Consider the following 20,063-nt stretch of genomic DNA (forward strand, 5'->3'; position numbering starts at 1 on the left):
AATATTTGTTACAAATGCCAGCATTTGTTAATTCCCAACTGGTCATGTCCTTGGCGTCATTTTCCAGTAATTAGTAAGGAGTTACAACAATCTATCTTGACTTTCTCTTCTAGTTTTCTTTCTAGCCAAAGGCTTGTGAGTACATGATGGTTTAAGCGATACTCAGAGTTATAAATTAAGAACAGTTAGTAGGTAGAGTTTATTATTTATTTATTTATTTTTTTTTGTGGGACTGGGGATGGAACCCAGAAGCATTCTACCTCCGAGTTACAGCCCAGCCCTATTTTTTAGTCTTTATTTTGAAACAGGGTCTCACTGAGTTGCAAAGGGCCTCACTAAGTAGCTGTTGAGGCTGTCCTCACACCTGATCTTCCTGTCTCAACCTCCCAAATACTGGGATTATGTGTGTGTGCCACCACACCCAGCTATAGGTAGAGTTTTTAGAGCTAAAGATTTGCCTGAAAAAATTTTTAGTTTGTATTCACTGGATTTTTTATTTTTTATTTTTACATCCAGGGGAGGGATAGTATCTTTTTTTTGTTCAATTGAAACTCTAAATGAGGCCTACATAAATCTTTAAATATTTATCTATTGTGTACTAAAAACAACATTTTAATCTATTGTGTACAATATTTTTCCTCTTATTATTAAGAGACTACAGTAATGTGGAAAACTAGATGCCATGGTAAACCTGTGGTGGGTGCCATTGTTGGGAGAGCTGCTGGTGTTCATCATGAGTGCTCAGCCAGCCCCCAAACCAGCGCTGCCTCCGGTGATCAAGGACCAGCCTTTCAACATTTTCTGGGCTGCCCCAACAATGCATTGCAATCATTTCTTCAATGTGAATATGAATCTTGACGAATTCAACATCATAGCGAATCCTTCACAGACTCAGAGTGGATCAACAATTGCCATATTTTATCCAAATGAGTTGGGATATTACCCTTATTTCTCCAACAAGGGAAAGTCCTTTAATGGAGGGATACCACAGAATATGAGCCTTTCTAAACACCTTAGGAAAACAGCCGATGACATTTTAGACACTGTCTCTTGGTGGCAATCAGAAGGACTTGTTATTATTGATTGGGAAAGCTGGAAACCCCAGTGGGATAGGAATTGGGGCAGCAGAACTGTATATAGAACCCACTCCTTGGCTTTCACTAGATACCACCATCCCAACTGGTCAGAAGCAGAAGTGGCAACAGTTGCCCGACGGGAATTTGAAAAGGCCGGACGGAGTTTTATGAATGTCACTCTCACGCTGGCTTTAGAGATGAGACCAAAACACTTATGGGGCTTTTATCTCTATCCAGATTGCTACAATTACGACTACAGGATAAATCCAGAGTTATACACAGGTAACTGCCCAAATGATGAGGTTTTGCGCAACGACCAACTCCTGTGGCTGTGGGGCAAAAGTGCAGCACTTTACCCTTCAATCTACTTGGATAAAATACTGAAGTCAAGTCTAAACGCACTGAGGTTTGTTCATTACCGAGTTAGAGAAGCCATGAGAATCGCCGAGATGGCTAGACCTGACTATGTCCTGCCAGTTTTTATTTTTTCCAGACTGTTTTATTTGAATAGTATTGAAGCTCTGTCAGAGGTAAGAAAAAATAGTCACTCAAATAAATGAAAATTTGGTAGAATGACATATAAAGTCTAGAAAGAAATGCTTTAGGATTTTTCTTCATAATAACATAATGCTATTCTATTTTTAAGAGTATATTTCTTCAAATGCCATCTCAATTTTGAAACATTATTGCTGGCAATTAGATGTGTGCATATAGCTTTTGGATAATGATTCTTACCAGCTTAGAAATTGCAAGAATTTTTTTTTTGCAGGATAGTTGGTAAACTTTAGTTAAGTAATGTAACAGATTAATTTTAACCAGAGATATGTTTCAGAATCATTTTCCCAATATGAAAATATAGCAGCAATTACCAAATTAGAAACATACAAAGGAGACGTTGAGCTAAATTATTAGGTACACTTTTTTTGTTTTAATCTATTAGATTAATAGAAAAATATCATAGATTCTAATGAATATTTTTTTTTGTAGTACTGGGGTTGAAACCCAAGGGCATTCTACTTCTGAACTACACACCCAGCCCTATTTTTATTCTTTAATAAGAAACAGGGTCTCACTGAGTTGCAAAGGGCCTCACTAAGTAGTAGCTGACGCTGTCAACAGACAGAGATCCTCCTGTCTCAGCCTCCCAAATGCTGGGATTACAAGTGTGCATCACCATGCCCAGCTTGATTATTTCTTTAAGTAGTTAATGCTGTCCAGCAGTTAGTGTCAAGGGAATAAAAATGACTTATGTAGACAGATATTGTCAAGGCTTAACATAAAGAGGAAAGCACACCAGAGATGTAGGGTGAATTTGTTTGGAAGATAATGAGTTTGCAGAAATTTCAAGTATTCAAACATTAGCTAGATAGTCACTTAGAACATTTTATAAGGATGCAATCAGTAGATGTAGGCCCAATTAAAAAAAATAAAAGCCCTTAAGTCTCCATGCCAGAGAACCAACAATTCTTATTTATTGAAACTGGGATTGAACCCAGGGGCAATCTACTTCTCAGCTACACCCCTAGATCTATTTAACTTTTAATTTTAAAATAGAATCTTGAGGCCGGGCGTGGTGGCGCACACTTGTAATCCCGCGCTTGGGAGGCGGAGACAGGAGGATCGCGCAGGTTCGAAGCCAGCCTTGCTGGTTTAAGAGACCCTGTTTCCAAATATAAAAAATAGGTGTCTGGGAGTGTAGCCCGGAGGTAGAAGGGTTTCCAGGAACCCCAGTACCACCTAATAATAATAATAATAATAATAATAATAATAATAAATAATAATAATAATAAAACAGGATCTTGTTAGGTTGCAGAGAGTCTTGCTAAGTTTCTGAGGTTGTTCTCCAATCTGCAATCCCCCTGTCTCAGACTCTTAAATAATGGGATTATAGGTGTGTACCAACTTACTTGCTAAGCAGTTCTATTTTTTTTATTACCCAACACAGAAGTAGAGTTTGGGATAGACAATACACAGCTCTTTTTTATAGACCACTTAGGTTTGAGATCAGGCCAAATTCAAAGCAGTAGCAATTCTTCCTAACATATTTAAGAATAAAATCTCTTAATTGCAATGTTATTGATTAGGACAGTTTTATCATTGCACATTTATTGGTACCCAAAATTGTGTGCTCAGTCAATAACTTTAGGAGAAAAAACATCATAGCATCATGGCAAAAAGTTAAAGGAATCACAGCAATATCTAATCCACTTCCCACCCGTACAAATATTCTTTCTTACCTAGCCTCTGCTTTAGCACATTTTGTATCAGAAGGAAAGCTGCCGTATGGGGGCAATATTCATTCTTTAAAGATTCTTGAGTGTGTTGAATTTTCTTTGCCTCTGGATAATTTCATAGCACTAGTTCTAATTTACCTTCTGGTGCAGCACAGAAAAAAAATTCCAAAGACCAGTTGTCTAGATATTTTAGAGACTTTAGTTATGCCTACCAAAGTCTTCTCACTAAGATATTACTCAAGTGACAGATTTTTCAAATCATGCTGCTTTTCAGATCTATTTGGGGAAAAAAGACGAGATTATATTCATTTGTTCAAAATTTATTTATTGAGTGCCTACAATGTGTCAAGAATAATGTTATTAATAATAACAGTAAAATATAATAATCCATGCAGTCTCATTTGTTTTTGAATTCTGATTATATGCAAGGATTCATATGCTTTCACTCCTTACCCCTGGATCTGTGTAGTTTACATCAAGAAGTGACCAGCAGTTCCCAGGGTGGACTGTGCTCCTGCTTGTGCATGAGCCTGTGTCCTCATGATCCTTCTGGACATGAGACTCCTCTCTCTAGACTCGCTCACGAATTTATTCTCATTTTCAAAGACCTATCTGAAATTTCACCTGTTTAAGGAAGACTTCCAGGCTCTTCCATGCAAAATTAAGCATTTGTCCTCATGTATATATGCTGTGGGTGCTAATGATACAGATATTGATTTATTATATTGCAATTATTTGTGTATGTCTGCCTCAAAGATCACTCCAAAGAACTCTGTCAAGAATCAAAACTGGAATTGATTTTACTTTTATATCTCAGTGTCTAGAATGTTGCCAGGAACATAGTAAGTATTTATCAAATAAGCTAAGAATGCAAGGGAAAATAAATTTTGCTGTAAGAAAACTTAACACGAGATTTATCTTAACAAAATTTGAAGTACAAATACAATATCACTATAATCTTCTGCTTTCAAAACCAAACAGTAGGCACAGTGGTACTTGCCTGTAATTATCTCAGTATTTGGGAGACTGAGACAGGAGGATTGTAGGTTCAAGTAAGCAAGTAGCAAGTAAGGTCAGAGTACCATAATTGAGTGAGGCCATACTTCAAAATAAAAAATAAAAAAGCCAGACATGGTGGAACACACTTGTAATCCCATCATTTGGGAGGCTGAGACAGGAGGATCGTGGTTTGCAGACAGCCTCAGCTACTACCTAGTGAGGCCCTTTGCAACTCAGTGAGACCCTGTTTCAAAATAAAAAATAAAATAGGTCTTGGGGTGTTACTCGGAGGTAGAATGCCCCTGGGTTCCATCCCCAGTACTACAAAAAATAAAATAAAATACATATAATGACTCAGGTTGAGAGTGTAGCACAGTGGTAGAATGCTCAGTCAGTCCCCAGTAACACACACACACACACACACACACACACACACACACACAAAGATAACATTATTCATCTTAGAGATAACATTATCATCTTAGAGATAATAAAGATAACATTATTTCTTAGTTGCTGGGTTGAGCCTTCTTATTGAATTATCTGGCTAAATTTGATTTGGCAGAAGCTGTTCCTGATGCTTCTCTTTTCTAGGAGGACTTGGTTCATACGATTGGTGAAAGTGCGGCACTGGGAGCAGCAGGAGTAATATTGTGGGGAGATGGTGAGTCTTCTGCTTCTAAGGTAAGCATTTATTTTTGTCCACATCTTAAGTATATTCTAGATAGTAGTTTCACAAAATTTACATCAGGACCAAATGGTGGCTGGTGTCTGTTCATTTGATTTTGAGGAAGTCAAAGAGTATGGGGATTAACACTGGGCATCTACTTTATGCCAAACAGTGTGGTTAATAGAAGGGTGAAAAGAACACCCTCTTCAATCAGGCAGCCTAAAGTGAGAAACTGGTTATTTCATTCCAAAGGTGTAATTTAGGGCATGTTAATTAACCTCTCTGAGACTCACATTCTCTATCCAAAAAGTAGCACTTGCATTAAACCTACCATATTGGAATTTTAGCAGATTAAATGGCAAAATATATATGACAAAAAATAAAAAAATTAAAAAAATACAATTATTTCATCTACATAAAGGAGGGTGGATTCTCCAAAAATGGTTCTTTATATTTTGGATTATTATGATAGAAATGCACATAGGTAGGAAAAACATTTTATATAAAGGTTTATATAAATCTAATTCTAAAGCCACGTGTGGTGTTGCATGTTTGTAATCCCAGTATTTGCGAGGCTGAGACAGGAGGATTATTGTTGGGTTATATAGGGACAAAGAAAGCACATCTCTACAGCAAGGGCAGGCTTTATTCAGGGATAACATCTGGAAGAAGACAGCTGACCAGGAGAGAAAGACCATGAGAGTCAGGAGTACCCTTCCTTACAGACTTGGGGCCTTTTATGGAATGTTAGAAGGGAGGGAAGGCAAAGCAGGTGTGTATTTCTCCAGTTGGTGGACTTGACACCAGGCCAGAGCCGTGAATTTATGGGGTTAGGGCAGGGGATGATAAGGGCTGTTCTGAGGTCTCTGTTCTTGATTCTCTCTGGCCAGACCTCATGGCTGGACCTCACAATCAGACCTTATAGTGATAATAATTGTAGGTTTGAGGACAGCCTCAGCCAGTAATGAGAGAGTAACCCAGAAAGACCCTCTTTCAAAACAAAAATAAAACAGGCTTGGGATTATAGCTATCCAAAAATCGCAATCCTCCTGTTTCAGCCTCCCAAATGCTGAGATTATAAGCGTGTGCCTTTTAAATTTTGAAAGAGGGTCTTGCCAAGCTGCTGAGGTTGGACCCAACCTGCCATCCTTCTGTCTCAGCCTCCCAAGTACTGGGATTGCAGGCGCTCACCAACATGCTGGGTTTGTAAATAATGGTCTTTTATCTTCTGCCTCCTAAAAACTGACTGATGGATAAATAAAGTATGGTATGTTTATATTATAAAGTACTAAATAGCAGCTACAATAAAAAGTGACATGTTTTGAGTCAGGTGTGGTAGTGCATGCTTGTAATCCCAGCATTTGGGAGGCTGAGACAGGAGGATAGCCATTTGCGGACAGCCTCAACTACTTAGTGAGGCCCTTTGCAACTCAGTGAAACTCTGTTTCAAAATAAAGAATAAAAAAAGTGACATATTTCAACATTGAATTTTCTTTTTATTTCTGTACTGGGGATGGAACCCAGGGGCATTCTACCTCCTAGCTACACCCTCAGCCCTATTTTTAATTCTTTATTTTGAAACAGGGTCACAGAGGGCATTACTAAATAGCTGAGGCTGGCCATGAACCATGATCCTCCTGTCTCAGCCTACCAAATGCTGGAATTAGAGCTGAAAATTTTTCTTAAATGTTATGTTTAAAAAGAAAGTTGCAGAAAAATATGTTCCACCTAATATACATTTATGTATATTATGCTTGGGTTATAGCCTTCCTAATCAAAGGAATAACGCCACCCTGCCCCTGGCTGCAGAATGTGCTCTTGCGTACTATGAAGGCGCTCTTGCTCTCTCTCTCTCTCTCTCTCTCTCTCTCTCTCTCTCTCTCTCTCTGTTTATTGGTAAGACATTCATACTCAGCCATCCTATTTTTTTCTCCCATGGATCAGATTGTAGGACTTTCATTATGAAGTTAGTTACCACCAGAAAATGCCTTCAAACACCTTGTAGCATGGGAAAGAAACTCGGTACTGTTTTGCACTGCCGACGGGTGGACCCTTGAACAGCTACATAGGAAAGTTACTGTGGAGCCTACTTATGGCTCCAAATCTTCTCTCCTGGTTCCCCAAATGAAAAATTGGTAACCACCCCCGTGTTCTGATAAAGGCTTATCTTCATTTGACTGAATAATTCACTAAACTACTCTTCATCCCTAGCCTTACAAATGACAATGTTTTCAGGTATCAATTCCTCCTGGATAACAGATTCATGTTTTGAGAGTGATTTAAGCAGTTCTCGGTGTTCCCTACAGGAGAACTGCTTATCTGTGCAACAAGCTGTTCAAGGGTCATTGGGCCACTATGCTGTGAATATCACCTCTGCAGCCGAGCTCTGCAGCCAAAGCCTATGCCACAGTCACGGAAGATGTGTTCGGAAGACACCCGAATCCTCCTCTTACCTGCATATGCCTGAAAGCAGCCGTAAGAAATATGTTCCCCAAAAAGGCTTCAGATTTGTCATCTCTAAACAGAGTAAACTGAAGACAGTAATGGACATGAAGAATGGATTTGTGTGCCACTGCTATTCCAGCTGGCACGGAGAATCTTGCCACATTCCATCTTCAGTCCCCTTGAGATGGAAGAACAAGGCTCCTGTTGCTAACTTCAGCTCATCAGTTTTTCTTGGCATGAGCTTACCTGTGATTCTGTTGAAAATCTTTTTACTCCCTATATAATGTCGATATTTTTGTTGAAATACTAGAGAGTAGAAAATGTTGACTTGCTTTAGCTTCAAATTGCATCTACAAAATGTATTGGTTTTAAAATTAAAAATTAAGAAAGGAATCATTGACTCCATTCATTGACATAATAGTTATTTACATCATGCAACAAGGATGTGAATATGCCTGTCCTTGGGGAGTTTGAACTTTTATAAGAAAATGAACAATGATAAACAATAAGCACACATATATCTGGTAGTGATACATGCTGTGGAGAAAAAGCAAGATAGGGGAATTATGAAGCATTAGAAAACACTGGAAAATTTATATAGTCAAGTAAAGGCTCTCTAAGGAGATAGATGTTCAGGAGGTAGGAAGAGCAGGCAAAGAGCACATCTGGAGAAAAGCCTTCTCGGAATAAGGAAGAACAAGTCAAAAGAAAATAGCTGTTTGTACCCCAAGGATTGGGAATACCTAAAAGTACAGATGATGCCAGGATACCAAGTTATAGGGATAAGCCAGACACTATAAATGAGTACGGTGGGGCTTAACTTTAGTATCTGAAGTATGTTGGGTATTTATTGGGCAATCATAAGTAATAGGAGATAAGTCCTATTAGACTCCCATATGATGGTATTTATGTGGGAAAGTCTTCTACTTGGTACTTGGTTCATTCAAGTATTCTGTACCTAAGCAACTAGTCAGTTCTCAATAGCTAGCAATTCATTTGAAAAATTCAATGTGGTCACTTAACCTGATCTAGCTATAATGTAAGTCATCTTTAACAATGACTTAAAAGAGATAATCATACCCCAAAGATTTTCTCCTCCTTTGAGTTAGGAAAGATATTTTTCTGTCTGGCACCTTTCAAATATTTTACTTTCACATATACTTCATTCTGATATAGGTCTTTGATGAGCAGATTGCATTTGGATTCCTATTTCAGATCATTAATTTGTCCACTTGTTAATTATTCTTTCATGAGGGGATAGTAAAAGTTAAAAGGGCAATGAAACAGAATAAGCTAAATTGGGAGTTACTTTAAAAAGGCAGTGAGATAGAATAAGCTAAATTGGGGGTTACTTTAATAAGTTCCTTTTTTTTTGATATCCTGCTGCACAAGACTGAAGGAATTTGATTCGTATGTCCAAACATAAAATGTTTTTATAAGTACTAAAGTTGGTACCAAGACATTATAAGTAGAAAGAAATGGATCCTTCTAAACTTAGATACATTCTTCAACAATTACTGTTTCAGGGTTCTGATAATAAATGTATTTTAATAAAGGAGGGAAAGACAAATATTATCACTATTTTGAAGATGAGGACAAGACATGGAGACAATGAAAGAGGAACAGCTGGTTTTGCCAACCATCAAAGAATACATCTAAGACAGTATATACAGAAGTCCATTGTTTAAATTAACAGCACCTCCAAAATAATTGGAGCATAACAAGGATTGAGGTGGATGATTTAAAAGTCATATAATATGTACAGAGGAAAATAGGAAATACTTCAGTTCTATTGCTCATGTTTAATCATTTATTTTTTTCTAAATAAGAAAGTATTAAGTTTTGCTTCACTTATATTTGATAAGTAAAAGAAACGAAACAAAAGGAACTGTCACGTGTGTGTGTGTGTGTGTGTGTGTGTGTGTGTGTGTGTGTTACCAGGGATTGAACCCAGGAGCATTCTACCTATGAGATACACTCACAGCCGGTCCGCCCGCCTGCCTTTCTCTTTTCTCTCCTCTCCTCTCCTCTCCTCTCCTCTCCTCTCCTCTCCTCTCCTCTCCTCTCCTCTCCTCCCCTCCCCCCCTCCCCTTCTCTCTTCTCCCTCTCTCCCCTCCCCTTCTCTCTTCTCTCTTCTCTCTTCTCTCTCTCTCTCTCTCTCTCTCTCTCTCTCTCTCTCTCTCTCTCTCTCTCTGTCTGCTGGGGCCAGCTGGCAAAAGTACAAGTTCTGAAGAGAGGAGTGAGGATGAAAGAATTTTATTCTAAGAATTTTATTCAAAGAATTTTAATTTACTTCTCTTGAAGCACGGGAGGGTTGCCAATCTCTGTTGGGGTGACCCCGGGTTTATTTCTCTTGAAGTATTCACACAGTTTCAGGTCAATCAATCTCCTCGTGCTATCACCATCCGGATACAATAAAGACAGATCCAAAGCACATACATCGCAGGCAGGTCAATCAATACCCTCGTGCCATCACCACCTGATCTTTTCTCAGACCTTTTACTTTGAACTTTTCATGACCCCTAACATTGTTGACTCTGGGAAAAGGACAATCAGCTGAGTCAGAAATATTGTTTTAGGGGAAAACCTTAATGGGTCCCCACATCTTCCTTTCTTCCTTTCTTCCTTTCTTTCTCTCTTTCTTTTGCTGGGGATTGAACCCAAGGGCATTCTACCCCTGAGCTACATCCTCAACCCTATTTTTAATTCTTTATTTTGAAATAAGGTCTCACTAATTTGAGGAGGGACTCACTAAGTAGTTGATGCTGGCTGTAAACCTGTGATCCTCCTGTCTCAGCCTCCCAAATACTGGGATTACAAGCATGCACCACCATGCCCGGCTTTATTCTTTATTTTGAAACAAGGTCTCACTAAGTTGCGGAAGACCTCACTAATTAGCAGAGGCTGGCAGAGAACCTGTGATTCTCCCATCTCTGCCTCCCAAGTACTGGGATTACAAGCATGCACCATCACACCCAACTTGAACCGCCACATTTCTAATAATGAATTCTTCAAATCTTGGTTTGTAGAAGGCAATCTGCTCTCAAGTTAAAAACAAATTATGAAAAACAGTTTCTATTGTAATGTATTTTGGTTTGCCTAAGTTTAGTAAATGATACTTCTAAGATAAGTTGTATCTGCTAGAAATCCAAGGAAGGCTGGTCCCTCTCTTAAATTACCTGACCACTGACTATTAGCCTATTGTCTAGGGCAGCATTGTTAACTATCTCCCAATAAATGCTTAAAAAATCTCAGGCCCCTTTTTTCCAACACAAACTTTTTTTATGGTATTAGACATGGAACTCAGGGGCATTTTACCTCCAAACTACACCCAACCCTATTTTTGTTTATTCTTTATTTTGAAACAGATTTTCACCAAGTTGGGGAGGGCTTCACTAAGTAGCTGAGGCTGGCCTCAAACCTGAGATCCTCGTCTCAGCCTCCCAAGTATTAGGATTACAAGCATGTGTCATCACCAGGCAACACAAACATTTTGATTAGGTACTTTTGATTAGATATTTTTCCTGATCACTAATTGGTCTACATCAATCATTTTTTTTAATCAAAAGGAGTATATATCTTTATCTCACAAGCATAATGTTATAATCTTACTTTTTACCCATAGTAAATTGGTGTCATGTTTATTTTTATACTGAAGACATTCTTTACAAAGCTCTTTGATGTTCTCTTCTAAGTGAGAATCACATGCTTAGCTCAAAATAATCTACTTCAATATTTTTCAAGTGATTTTTCTTTCATTTTCTATTCACTTACAAAAATATTAGGAGATCGTGTACCTTCTACATGAGCATTGTGTGTTGCTTTCCTCTCAGATATTTTTGTTTTTGTTTTGTATTTTAATATTAGATGAGTCTCTACCATATTTTGACATTCACTTATTTCAAAGAACTCCCTTTTATTTATTTATTTATTTATTTATTTATTTATTTATTTTTGGTAATGTGATTGCTTCGTTTTCTGTGTTGCAATGAAAGGATGGCCTCTATGAAAGGGGTTGAGGCATGTTGACAAGTTAGATTCCATCTGGCGTGTGTTAGTAGAAAACAGGCAGGTTGGTGGGAGCCTCCATAATTATTGAAGTAAGGAGAAAATTATCATGGAAGAGGAGTGTAATTCACCTATGAGGTGAAGAGCCTTTTATTTTTTTTACCCCTTATGTGCCAAACTAGGAGATTATATCCATTTTTAATCTGCTTTGCATTTAGTTCAATAGGCAAACAAAACCCCATATATAAAGAGATATTTAAATATTTGGAGGTTCAATGTCTGTGTTGCTCATGATTCTATGTTCTCTTGGGAAGTTTCTGATTGCATCTGCTATACTGGAAACACTATTTTAATTGATTGCTCCAATAATACCACTTCCATTTTTAGAGTGTTATGATTTTTATTTTTATACCTCATTCCTCTTACCTCTAAAGTAGTTTTCTTGGTCTTTACTTTTTTTTAAAAAAAAAAATTCTGGCTTAATCAGTTTCACCTATTTTCAATGTTGGAGTCATGTCACCCCGTCCTGTTTTCAGCTTTATATTGTATTTTCTCTAATGACATTTGCTGAAATTACACAGTAAATAAAAACACCTGCTCAGCTCACCATCCTGAGCCATTTGTTCTAGTAAACTCACATTGTATTTTCTCAAGATGATACTTAATGCCCCAATAAAAGTTAGTCATCCTATTATCATCAAGACAAACACATTAGGATCTAGTTTTTAAAATCATACAGGTCATAGTACATAAAACATACTCTTTTTTCTCTTTAATCTGGAAATCTTAAATGTACAGCTTTCCGTGAGTCTTTATTTTCCAATGAAAGTCTCATTCAGAGTTTTCTTTCTCCCTTTTTAAGTTAGTGAATTTAAATTGGGTATTTTCAGAAAGCAATGGTCACTTAGACTAAGATGCTTTTAAGAGAGTCTGCCTCAGGTTATAAAGAGATGTAATGCAAGCCTCCAGTGTAACGTGGAGGACTGAGTCACCTCTGTAATGACAGGTTTCTCTGAGCTGGTGGGGCATCCTTTGCCACTCGACCTCTGCTTTGTACCAGGTGACTAAAGGACCAGGAACAAACAAAAGCAAAGGTAAAATACATGTTTTATTCTACTTGAAAAACTTTAAAATTGTTTTAGAAATATGTTTTCTTAGAGCAGTTAGAAGAGAATAAATTTTATTCCGTGGCATATTACAATTTCCTTTTCAGCTTCACTTTATTTACAATTCCAATGTGCTACCTCTCAAAATGGGAGCTTGCTTTTATGAACCCAGCACTCAACAACAAATACATTAGTCATAGACAGTTGTGCGAAATTTCAGTTATTTTTAAATTTATTGTAAATTTATATTCGAAAATGTTCTTCCTTTGATGACTATCCAGGACTTGTTTTATTTTTCTTCTGCATGTACAAATTCCTGAAAAACAGATTGTTGTGGTATGTGGGGTCATCATAGCCTACTACGATACCTAGTGACAGTGTAAAAATGTATTTCACAAAGCAGGTGAGTAATTAACTAGAAATAAACCACAGGGGCATATGGCTTTAAGAAAGAGCCACGACTTTCTCATATTTTTAAATAAATTATAGCTGTGAAGAATTCCTCGAGCTAGCATTATAGACATATAAATGGTTTTCATTACAGTATAGTGCATTTATTTGATAAAAGTTTAATTTTTGTATAATCCTTAATGCAGTATGGCTTTCATAACTTATTCTATAGTTATTATACTTACTATGATGGTTAATACTAGAAGGCTGCTATCTGGAACAAATTACAGTTTTTAGGAACACATTTTTAAAAGAAAATGATTATTTCTGGTCACAAAAATCGGTTTTAAATTTTCTTTCCAAATACTAACAAAGTGGCTGAATATTTACAAATAACAATCAACAGGCATCTCACAAAACAAAATCTCTTCATAATTGGGAAGAGTATAAATAAATGTAAAACATTTAAATAATTAGATTTTCCCCAAACGGATAAAAAAAGCACCAAAATGGCATGAGAAAGATATTTCATTTAATCTACTGGAGAGAGAAAAATCTTAAAGTGAAGAAGTTTTTCTAATAACGTGGAAAGCAGTTATCGTCTTCAATGGCTGCATATATCAAAGTTAAAATTTAAAAACTTATTAGTTCATAGTATAGTTTAAGCAATAAAATTTGGTATTTCGCACTTTGTCATTCTCAGCTCCTGAATAGTGTACAAACTTTGTTTTCCCCAAAAACCCCACATTAAAACAAAGCAAACAGAAACTCAATAAGGCAAAACTTTTGTAACTACTTATGTCGACTTGAATTATTTTAAAAATCATATTTATTCTCGATCTCACCTTTATATAAAACTCTGATTTCTCGCATAGATTTTTTCATTCCAAGTAACAAGTGACTCCCTTACATACTCATCAGGTAGAATTAAAGACACTGGGTTGACCTGTTTGTTTCATGGCTTTTAGAATTTCCCTGTTAAATGGGACACAGATTAGAGTCACTGTGACTTGCGAGAGTTATTAATGCATGTGATGCTGTTGTGGTGATATCTGAGACAGCTTAGTCACATGAGTTTTTCAGCCTTGTCAATTAGAACTCAACTTGATTATTCCATAATAAGACTTATCATTGACGCACTCAGATTCTCAATCAGTGGTTAAGAAGAGTTGTGAGAAAAGAGTTAAAAAAGTTGTTAATGAGGAAAGTTAAAAATATGTAATAAAAAGCAAGTTACAGATCAACCATGTGCAAAGATTCAGTATTAATTTTTCATTATTGTTTGAGAATCAAAATTTGTAACATTTCCTTAACAATCAACTATGTGAATATGATTCTTGAAAGCTTTAGAAAATTCAGTAATTAAAGTTATATTTATATGTACATCCTCATCCATAATTACTTGTTTGTTGAAGCCTTATTTTCCCTAGTTTAGCACATTTTTAAATTTTTTTCACCATATAGTAGAATGCAGATGCTGTGAATTTCTTACAGGAATAATCTCCATTTGTTTTTTCCACAGAAGAAAGTCTCTTAAGCACTAAGTAGGGGTATAATGCTCATATTAAACCTAAATAAGTGAATCCCATGCTCCCTCATATCATATATATTTGAAAAAATCATTCTTCAAGAAGTATTGACACAATATATTGGCTGATTCAAGAACTGGCTGTGATTCTAGACTGCAATTGCGTCTTTGACATAGACCTTGAGGAACAAATTTATTGTACTCTTAATCCAAATGAAAATCTGTGATTTGAACATTTTTGAATTTTCATACTCTATTAAGAAAGAGGTCCTCTCAAGGTTATAATTAAAAATTAAAATATATCTTAAGCATTCTTAAGATACAGGGTTTATTGTAATTAGGCTTTATGCAATTAGCAGTCTTGGACAAATAAACTTAAAAATTAAAAATGATTTCTATGGAGAAATATTTACTTCATATTTCTTGTTAGGATATGTTCCTATATTGAATTCAGAATCTCAGTTTCTTTACTAATATCCAACTATAGACAGTTCTCATGTCCTGTGATTGGGCAACCAGAGTGGAGAACCATTAATTTTTAAGGATCTTTTATTTATTTATGTTTTGGTGGTACTGGGGTTCCTGGAAACCCTTCTACCTCTGGGCTACACTCCCAGACCTATTTTGTATTTTTATTTGGAAACAGAGTCTCTTAAGCCAGCGAGGCTGGCTTCGAAACAGCGCGATCCTCCTGTCTCTGCCTCCCAAGCCGGGGGATTACAAGCATGTGCCACCACACACACCTGGCTTTTAGGGATCTTTTAAAAAATGCATAAAAATCACTTGTAATCCCAGCATTCAGGAGGCTAAGACCAGAGGATATGGGTTTGCAGGCAGCCTCAGCAATTTAGTGAGGCCCTTTGCAACTTAGACCCTGTTTCAAAATAAATAATAAAAAAAGATAGGGCTGGGGTGTAGCTCAGAGGTAGAATGTCTCTGGGTTCCATCCTCAGTACAGAAAAAATAAAAAAATTCATAAAAATAAAAACAGTTTAAAATTATATTTAGTATTTTGACACAATTTTCTTTATAAGAACAAAGGTTTTTAAAATAGGAATTAAGCATACTTATAGCATAAATTACCTGTTACTAAAACCTGGTGGTAATCTGGTTTCCAGGCACATTCAGTTGCAACATCAAAGAGCTTCATCATTCACGAGAAGGTGCACCTGCACACCTGCAGGGGAAGCCTGAACCATATATATATATATATATATATATATATATATATATATATATATATATATATATATCTAGAACCCTAGATAGATATAGATGCTTGATCTATAGAGTTAATTGTATAAGATGTAAACCTAAAAAGGGAGAAAATACAGGCAAACACTCTTTCATCAGTTTTCTCTTTATGTGCTCAAGTATTTTCAGATTGCTTAAATCTAATGTGTTCGACAGCTTGTTGATAAGTTCACAGAAGGTCAATAGGGATATTTCAAGTAGAAAATGTTGTTTACTACATCAAAGGGCATTGAAAACTCAGGTGTGAATCAGTTAAATACAAGAGGTCAGAGCTTGGCAGCCAAATGTCCATACAGCAACCTAATCCAGAGGGATTGCCTTCTGGTTTGGAAAATCTGTCCTGTGTGAAAATGTTAGCCGGAAAGAGGGCTGTAGAGTCACAGGGAGGAGCAGAGGGAGAGGTTGTGGGCAAGATCATCCCATACTTATACATTTGAGTTCCCATTCATAAATAAATTTCTAAAATGTGAAATTTCAGTTGATTACCAGAAAATAGGTGTCAGTACTATGTTTGGATATAAAAATGCTGTCATCATTTATACTTGTAACCTACTCTTGCCTCCCCTTTAAAAAAAAGACCCAGTATTGTTAGATGTAGAGAACCCTATAAAAACTTAAATAGGTAAGAAAAGGAAACTTAATCTAGTGTGCCATGATGGCGACTGGCTGGAGAATATATGATTTTTTTTTTTGCCATTTTTACAGCCCAGGGGACTTTATTTATTGTTTGTACACCTATTATGCCATGAATTCATAGGGAATAGGTTCCAGCAGCTCAGGCTCCTTTTCATTGGTTCTCACAAAGTGTGCTTCTCTGGGTGGAGCAGGCTGGCGCTTCAGCTGAACCCACGTGCCTTTCTCTTTGGCTTCCTTCTTCTTCTGATCATTTTCTTTCACCCGCTTCAGGAAGCTGTCTCGACTCTTAGAGCGCTTAATATGCTCAGTACGCGCGTTAATTCTCTTAGCAAAAATCTTGCCCTTGACTTGCTTGTTTACCACAATGCCAACAGCATGCTGGGTAACATTAAAGACCCTTCCAGTTTTGCCATGGTGACATTGGTGAGGCATTCCTTTTTGAACAGTACCCATTCCCTTAATGTCTACAATATCACCCTTCTTGTAGATTCACAGGTATGTGGCCAGAGGAACAACTCCATGTTTTCTAAAAGGCCTAGAGAACATAAACGGGTTCCTCTCCTCTTCCCTTTTGTGTTTGTCACTTTGGCAAATTACTGGAAGATGGCGGCGAAAGCGAGAATATATGATTTTAACTTCTATTGCCTGTTGGCTTCTCTATACAATGCTGAGATTTTCTCATTTTGTGTTGTAAACACACACAGGGTAGATGGATAGAATTCAAAGAAAGAAATCAGAGTATAGAAAGGATTTATAAGAGAAAAGCAGGAGGAAGAATAAAGAAAATATAATGTCATGAATGCTGAAGAATGAAATACAATATCCAAAGTTAAACTTCATCAAAGATATATAATTAGATGAAATATAATGGAATTCAGGTGCTTTAGAAAGATCCAAGAGAAATGATCTGAAATTGAGTAGGTATAATCTAGCTTAATAAAATATTTGAAATTAGATTAATCACCCAAACTAATATACAGTCAAGGAGATAACAGCAAACTATCAAATTCTCTTTTTCATAGCTATCAAATTTTCTTTTTCACACCTAATTTCTCCAAATCCCTTTGTTTGTTGGCTGGAGTTTCGTTCTGTTCTCAATCAGAAAAGGTCTACTTATCAATAGCATATTTTTCTACTTGTAATAAACAAGGCACTGGTGTTGTTTGGGGGCATTTTCTGATGCCTTGTGATACTAAACAACTTCTTCAGGCTTATCAGTATTCCTACCAAAAACCCACTAAACAATTAACCACTGTTACTTTTCTTTTATCATAAATGTAATTATCAGAGCCAGGTATGGTGACATACGCTTGTAATTCCAGTACTTGGGAGGCTGAGACAGGAGGATCACAGGTTTGCGGTCAGCCTCAGCTGTTTAGTGAGGTCCTTTGCAACTTAGTGAGACCCTGTTTCAAGATAAAGAATAAAAAATAGGGCTGGCGGTATATCTAGATAGTAGAATGTCATGTCCCTGGATTAAATCCCTGGTACTGAAAAAAAAAAAGAATGTCATTGATCAAAGATCACCGGTGTTTCTCCATCTGAACAAATTTTAGAACTAGTATGTTACCTTGATCGTATAAAATTGCTCTTTTTCCTGTCTTCTTGAAAATGAACTTAAGCTTTGAAAATATATGAAAATGTCTATTTTAGTGTCACCTACATTAATAGCAAATTCACATTTATTCAGTGTTAAAGGCCATATTTTTTTTTTCTAAAGCAAAAGCATTTTGTATTTAAGGAAATCTATCTGGACTGGGATATAGCTCAGTATAAAGTGCTTGCTTTGAGCATAAAGAACTCAATAACAACAAATGTTGGCAAGGATGTGGGGAAAGAGGAACTCTTTTACACTGTTGGTGGGAGTGCAAACTAGTTCAGCCACTATGGAGATCAGTGTGGAGATTCCTTAGAAAACTGGAATTGGATCCACCATATGATCTGGCTATACCAGATCATTGAAATCAGAGAACTACAGTAACATATGCATACCTATGTTCATAGCAGCACAATTTGTAATAGCCAAAATATGAAACCAACCTAGGTCTCCATCAACAGATAAATGGATTGCCAAATTATAGGAAATACACCCAATGGACTTCTATTCAGCTATAAAGAAGAATAAAATAATAGCATTTGCGAGAAGATGGAAAGACCTCAAGAACATTATGTTAAGTGAGATCAGCCAACACAGAAAGAGAAGGGACTTAAGTCTTTTTCTAATATGCCCAAACTAGGGAGCATTGGGGATACCAGAGGGACTCCAGACAATGGAGGAGAAACCTCATCAAAGCTAGAATGGAAGGATAGGAAAGGAAGAAGGCTAAGGTTGATTAATGAAGGAGCTACATCCGAATTTGTGTAAAAATATAAATATGGCATGGTCAACCTGGACACTCATTGTTGGGAGGGGGAAGGGGAAAGGCAGGAGGGTACCAAGCATAGTTTGAAGGTATGCCATTTTCAATATGTTCCACATAAAAAAAAGAAGAAATCAGATGCTTCTCCTAATATGTGAAAGCTAAAGAGAAATAAGTAACAGGAGGAACTCTAGATGAACAAGGAGATCTTATAGAAGAGTAAATAAGGTGACCTAACTGAGAGGATGGGAGGGGGGTAAGAGGGAATCTCTCTAAAGCACATGATGTTCTTAAACAAACATATCAAAGTCAGTCACTAAGCCAAGCATGGGAAGGAGGGAGGAGGAGGGAATGGGGCGGGGATTGGGTAAGGGCTAATTGGGTGATGTGAGCATGTATGTCTACACAAGTCTTTTATCCCATTAAGATGCATGACTACAATGCACCAATAAAAAAATTAAAAAAATAAAGTGTTTTCCTTGTACGTACATTATCCTAGATTTGATCCCCAGTATCAAACAATCTCTCTCTCTCTTTCTCTCTCTTTCTATATATGCATATGTATCTGTCTTTGTATAAAGTATATAGTCTTTGTCCAAAAAGCATTACTTTTTCTTTAGGACTTGAAATTTCTTACAACGGAGATAAACAGGTTTCTTGGAAAAGCACAGAAAGTCTTAGGACCACATTTTTGAATAAAATGTTCCTTCTGTCAACCTGTTTTTTATCTAAGCTCCTAAACATAATATTAAATTGATTTAAATCTTCAGCTTTCTAATTTAAGTTTTTAAACTAAAAAACAATCTAGTGGTCTGCAAAATGTTACTTAAGTTCTTTGATAACAATATGAAACACACTAAAATCCAGTGCCTTATGATGAATTTTAAGCCCCAAAGAAACACGATCATACATTATATCATATATAATAGGTACTGAGCTGTTAAGAAAAAATACAGAAAAAACTTAATTAAGAAAATTTCACAGTAAAATAGTTTATTTCTTCTGGGATACTTAGAGATTAATATTTCAAAAAGAAGAATTTATCAGAGAAAAAATGAATGCTTATTATTAGTTGTTTCTCTACTAAGGCTTTTTTTAAATCAGAAAGCAGGTTAACAATTAGTTCTGCAGAATTTGAGCATACAGCTTTGAAGTCAGTGGCTCTGCTCTGTCTTTATATTCTGATAAATATTTATGAGTATATTTTTATTATCAGCAATAAAATGTCACTTTGTTCAGTACTTTCTCTAAGGGTTTAGAAATAAAACATTGTGTTTGTCGCATTTCTTAGGGACCATGACTTTCAGAACACATCTTTAAACCCTTATGGAACCAGGTGCCTTCAACTTGACATCTG

The 20,063-nt window shown here is 36.5% G+C and overlaps 1 protein-coding gene and 1 pseudogene across 2 annotated transcripts in view; one reads left to right on the forward strand and one right to left on the reverse strand.

The window, feature by feature from the left end:
• Nucleotides 1-682: 682 nt before the first annotated feature.
• On the forward strand, nt 683-7,761 carry LOC308266825 (hyaluronidase-4-like; the record flags this gene model as incomplete). The annotated part of the gene is given in 5 exon segments (XM_080701217.1): nt 683-1,606; nt 4,904-4,993; nt 7,286-7,684; nt 7,687-7,731; nt 7,735-7,761. Coding segments are annotated over 5 exon segments (1,485 nt in total).
• An 8,630-nt stretch (nt 7,762-16,391) lies between these two features.
• LOC308266826 (large ribosomal subunit protein eL21-like) overlaps nt 16,392-20,063 on the reverse strand; it is a 9,256-nt pseudogene continuing 5,584 nt past the window's right edge. Inside the window, exon 3 of the transcript in view lies at nt 16,392-16,929. The product of the transcript in view is annotated as a large ribosomal subunit protein eL21-like (transcript). The remainder of the gene's footprint in view (nt 16,930-20,063) is intronic.

Source organism: Muscardinus avellanarius (genome assembly GCF_963383645.1).
Source record: "Muscardinus avellanarius genome assembly, chromosome: 9".
Taxonomy (NCBI): Eukaryota; Metazoa; Chordata; class Mammalia; order Rodentia; family Gliridae; genus Muscardinus; species Muscardinus avellanarius.